This window comes from Cupressus sempervirens, chromosome 4, assembly GCF_028749045.1.
Source record: "Cupressus sempervirens isolate cs-2001-9-10 chromosome 4, ASM2874904v1, whole genome shotgun sequence".
NCBI classification, from domain to species: Eukaryota; Viridiplantae; Streptophyta; class Pinopsida; order Cupressales; family Cupressaceae; genus Cupressus; species Cupressus sempervirens.
The window spans coordinates 266,367,117-266,371,933 of NC_143121.1; the positions used below are offsets into that span (position 1 = coordinate 266,367,117).

Below are 4,817 nucleotides of genomic sequence, written 5' to 3' on the forward strand. Positions count from 1 at the left end.
GTTTGGCTAACAATTTGAGGAAGCAGCCAATATATGAGGCAACATGGTTTTCCATTCTTTTGTTTTTGTGATCAATATGTTGAACTATTTGTTTATTTTCTGTGTTGATTTGTTTTGGTGAATGTGTTGTTGCATTTGTCTATAAAATAGTGATGTAATAAGATATTGTGAAGACATAGTGGGTAATATGATGTAACCATGATTCCATTTTACTATAATATGTTAATGATGCTTATAAATTTCTTTGTTATTACATTTGGATAAGTTTTGAAGGAATATATTGGCAATTGCGTGTCCCACTCTACTACATTTTTCGCTGATAAAGAAAGGATATTGAACTTTGATAAGATTGTGTAGATTCTTCCTAATTCTTTTCAACCTAGACAACTCAAGATATTTATTTTTGCAATCTATATATGCGCTTGTTCAACTCTATCCATTTGAATAAGCCCCTGCATTACTTATAACATTGAAAGCTCATTGTACTGGGAAACAGATAAATTTTTTCTTTGAATTTCTAGAATATTATCAAAGAGGGATAGTACGAATTTAATGGCTGACATCCAAAGGAAGAACTCTTGCAAAATTTGCATGAGCTCTGCAAGTTGTAGACAACATTCAGCTACACATAACAAACCAGTGTGGACTCTATTCTCTCTCGGTCTTAATTTTTTGTTTTTGTTTTGTGCTTCTATTGAAAAATTGTATTTCATTATAAGCTCTCCGAAATAACGTTGGAATCAACGTTTATTCCTTCTCACTTTACATTAAGTTAAGTTGGGTTCTTTTCCTCTGTTTAGACTGGCGTATGATTGATATGCTTTATATTGCACTAAAACATTTGATGATACATTTGTTTTTTCATGGAAGATTTCAGATCCAAATTCTGTTGCTGTAGAAACAAGGAGCTTATTGTGTTAATTTTATTTGTGTGTTAGCACTATATTAGAACTTGCTTGTATGCTTTCAATTATATTTTGAATCATATCTTATGATCCATCATCACACTGTATCATATTTTCACATCAGTAAAAAGTCATGAAATGAAATAGCCTAGAACATTTTTGTGTTGAAGGTGTGATCCCTCTATTTTCAGAGCTTCTAAAGCTTCTATATTCTCTTTCTGTGCTGCCATTTCTTAAAGTCTGTTGAACAAGCTTATAGGAGGGAGTTATTGTTTTGTTGAAAGAGATGTAACTAGAATTAGGTTATGTATTTGGATGAATGACAGTATATGAATTGAATAATTGACAGAAAAAGAATCTTGTACCATATATTATGATAATAGACATTAGAAATAAGAAGAAGCCTTAATAATAAAAAGCTTTAATAGAAAAGTCCCACAAAATCAAATCTAAGGACATGTCACTATAAAACACATCATTTTTCATTTATTTCTTACACAGATAAATATATAGAATATAATTAATTTTTTTTCATTTTCTCAAATAATATTCTACTAAACTAATGTTTGCTTCGTGGTTTATTCAGTTGTCGGTTCCCATGGACTTGGGGCAAGTTGTGGGAAAGCAAAAGCAGAAGGTGAATGACGGAGTACATCACATGGGAGTTATTACTAGACACGCAGAAGGTTTAATATACTTTTTCATATCTTTTTAATGATTAATAAATATCATTAACTCTTTAAAAAGCGTCCATAATTTTGTTTTTGTAACAGCACAAAGTTTTGTAGTGAAGAAAAGATCTTATTGTTTGCAATATGGATCAAAATATCTTCGGTCCAATTTTTCCTGCTTTGTAGGCTTTGCAGAATGACCACAAATATCTTAGAGGAGCACACTGTATAATGGTAGTATTGTCAAAAAGGTTACGACATAAACTATAGCCTTTAATTGTAGATTTTCTTGTCTTATCGTATTCGTAAGACTTTAGGTGACTAGATAAAAGATCCTATAGATATTTACTTGCTAAAGACAATACATATTGCAGGACAAGTCTAGAATGTATTGAACTTCATCTCTACAGCTATCAGCTTTTCTTTAGTTAGAAAGACAATTTGATCATGACAGTCATTCTGAAAAAGATTATTGCTGTTTTTGTGAAACATCTTTCAGCTTTTCTTAAGTTAAAAGCAATTTGATAATGACAGTCATTTTGAAAACGATTATTGCTGTCTTTGTGAAACATCTAATATTAATGTTATTGTGTGGGGAGAGCAAAACACAGAGCAGAAACAAAAGAAGGAAACCCAAGGAATGAAAAGGGAATGCTATTCTTCAAACCACTCTTTTCTCGGCTCTTCTGCATGCTATGGCGGACCAGATGAGAATTATGACTCTGTCGAAGAAAAATTGATAACTATAAATAAGGTGCTCCCTAAGCTTTCATTTATGGAAATATTAAAACTTCAATTGATCGTTATTCTCAATTAATAAAAATAGGGTGACTAGATTATCAATAATATTGTTTTGTTTATTAAAAAATATAAATATAAATATCAATTCATAATATTTATAGAAGTAAAACTAAAGGCTTATAATTATCATCAGTCCAAGAGAAGAAGTTAGATGAGTTATAGACTTAGATCACTTGAGAAAAAAAGATAAGTTTCATTATCGATTTTGTATTTGTCTCCATTCCTTTTTCAATTAATAAACTTATTTGAAAAACCTACTTCTTCCACCTCATAATATGATCCAAACTATTGCTAATAATAATAGAAGTAAAACAAAAAAGTGGGCTGATTTCTTTTTAACCAGTTTTATTTGTTGTGGAGGCTGAAGTTTTTGTTATTAATATATATATTAAGTTTCATAGAAAATAATATATATATAAATAAAAAGTATCACATTCAATTATGTAAATAGTATGAACATCATATTTCTAATCCTATTTTGTCAATTTAATATTCTATTTAACAAAATATTAAGACTTCAATTTATTGTTATTCTCAACTAATAAAAATAGGGTAATGAGATTATGAAAAATATTAATATGTTTATAATGAAATATAAATATAGATATCAATTAAGGATATTTTTAGAAGTAAAAATATAGACTTATAATTATCATCAATTGAAGAGAACAAGTGGGATTAATTATAGACTTAGATCACCTGAGAAAAAAAGTAAGATTCATTATGGATTTTGTATTGTTTTCTCCATTCCTCTTTCAATTTGTAAACTTATTTAGAAAATCCACTTCCTCCACCTCAGAATATGATCTAAATTATCAATAATAATAATTTTTTTAATATTATATTAATAGTATAAGCATCATATTTCTAATCCAATTTTTGTCAATTTAATATTCTACGAGAGAATAATATGGGTGTGATTAAACAGGAAGAGAAGAATTCGGAATTTGCAACGAGGGGAGACTGGTGGAAAGGTAACAAAAAAATCTCAAAAAGCTTCTGATTATATAATTGTTTGATCGCTACAAATATTCTACATGAATAGTTATCATTTGTTTATTACAGGTTCTCTCCACTACTGAAAAGGTTACGCAATATCTTAATTCCAGTTTCTTATATAGAATATAGGTATTCTTTCCAATATATCTTTGATAGTTTCATTTGAGATGTTGATTGCCTGGATAATGGGATATCAAGATGCGGTGGACTTCTGTTAAATTTCATTAAAAGAAATTTATTCTGTAGTATCTCAGGTAATCTGGACAATGGCAAAGATGGAAAAGGAAAGTAGATGGATTTGGCATAAAATATGAAATAAACAGAATGAAGGAAACTATGTACAGCTAGGGGTTTCTCCACATAAGTAAAGTGGAATCTCATGCAAAATCCGTTTCACATTGTCCACAATCCATTTCTTTGTATGATTCATTTGCTTGGTTAGTAACAAATATGGTATATATTAAGATTATGAGCACGTTTAGGGTATAAATTATTCTAAACGAAGAATTATTCATAATTTTGAATGAAGCACATAGAATATTGAAAATTGGTTGTGTGTGAGAGGTCTTGATTTTAAAAGAACGGACAGTGGTCATATATATTTTTTCATCTATTAAAGGTGTGGATATTTATTATTATATTCTATTCACGACTAATAACCGATCACATAGAATATTGAAAATAGGTTGTGTGTGAGAGGTCTTGATTTTAAAAGAATAGACTCTGGTGATATACTTTTTTCATCTATTAAAGGTGTGGATATTTATTATAAATATCTTATTGTACTTGTTGTCATAGACAGTTTACACAATTAGTGAATTATTCTATACAAATGAACTAATTACAGTAAAGTATTTTTATTTCATTTCAATATGTCTAAAGATTCAAATTTTTAACTAATTAAATATGTTCTTAAAAATAGTTTATCTCAAATATAATTGGCTCAAATTATCTAGTGTGCATTTTTAATGGTGGCATTTTAGAAGATTATTTATAAATATAAATATGTAGTATTGTAAATAAACATAATTGTATTTGTCTACAAATTAAAAGCATGATGTATTTGGTTTTTCCATAGATATATTGAAGAAAATATAAGTTAAACTTCTAAATATAGGACAACAAACATTTCAAATATTTATTTTAATAGTTATGATTCTAACTAATTATAAATTTGTTTAAAATGTGCTTTTATTTATAATTATATTATAAATACTTTTTACATTAATTATTATTATTTGTTGGAATTAATTATTATTATATGTTAAGTGAAGATAGATTCGAACCCAAGACCTCCAACATGAGAGGTTCTCAAGTTACCATTGCGTTGTAGGCTTTTGCCTTAAAGGCTTGGATATTTATTATTAATATCCTATTGACAAATAATAATCGGCCAATATGTGAGGGATAAGTATTTATTGTAAAATATGGAGAAAAATAA

At 28.1% G+C, this 4,817-nt stretch overlaps 1 protein-coding gene across 5 annotated transcripts; it reads left to right on the top strand.

The window, feature by feature from the left end:
* The first annotated feature begins 442 nt into the window (after nt 1-442).
* LOC149561027 (uncharacterized) lies at nt 443-3,825 on the top strand. Of its 5 annotated transcripts, none has more exons than XM_089823727.1 (6): nt 443-639; nt 1,492-1,591; nt 2,188-2,330; nt 3,306-3,351; nt 3,443-3,505; nt 3,623-3,825. In XM_089823727.1, the coding sequence occupies exons 1-5, from the start codon at nt 553-555 to the stop codon at nt 3,457-3,459; spliced, it is 393 nt and encodes a 130-aa protein (XP_089679853.1). In that variant the 5' UTR covers nt 443-552; the 3' UTR covers nt 3,460-3,505; nt 3,623-3,825. The 5 variants fall into 5 exon arrangements, with proteins under 5 accessions (XP_089679853.1, XP_089679854.1, XP_089679855.1 ...); XM_089823728.1 differs by having other exon boundaries at nt 3,631-3,825; XM_089823729.1 differs by having other exon boundaries at nt 3,443-3,463.
* Nucleotides 3,826-4,817: the final 992 nt, after the last annotated feature.

Excerpts from the sequence above, each read along its gene's own strand:
- LOC149561027 (XM_089823724.1), top strand. The coding sequence starts at position 553 with ATGGCTGACATCCAAAGGAAGAACTCTTGCAAAATTTGCATGAGCTCT. Across the intron at positions 1,592-2,187 it reads TATTACTAGACACGCAGAAG|AGCAGAAACAAAAGAAGGAA; the intron begins GTTTAATATACT and ends AGCAAAACACAG. Across the intron at positions 3,352-3,622 it reads GAGGGGAGACTGGTGGAAAG|TATCTCAGGTAATCTGGACA; the intron begins GTAACAAAAAAA and ends TTTATTCTGTAG.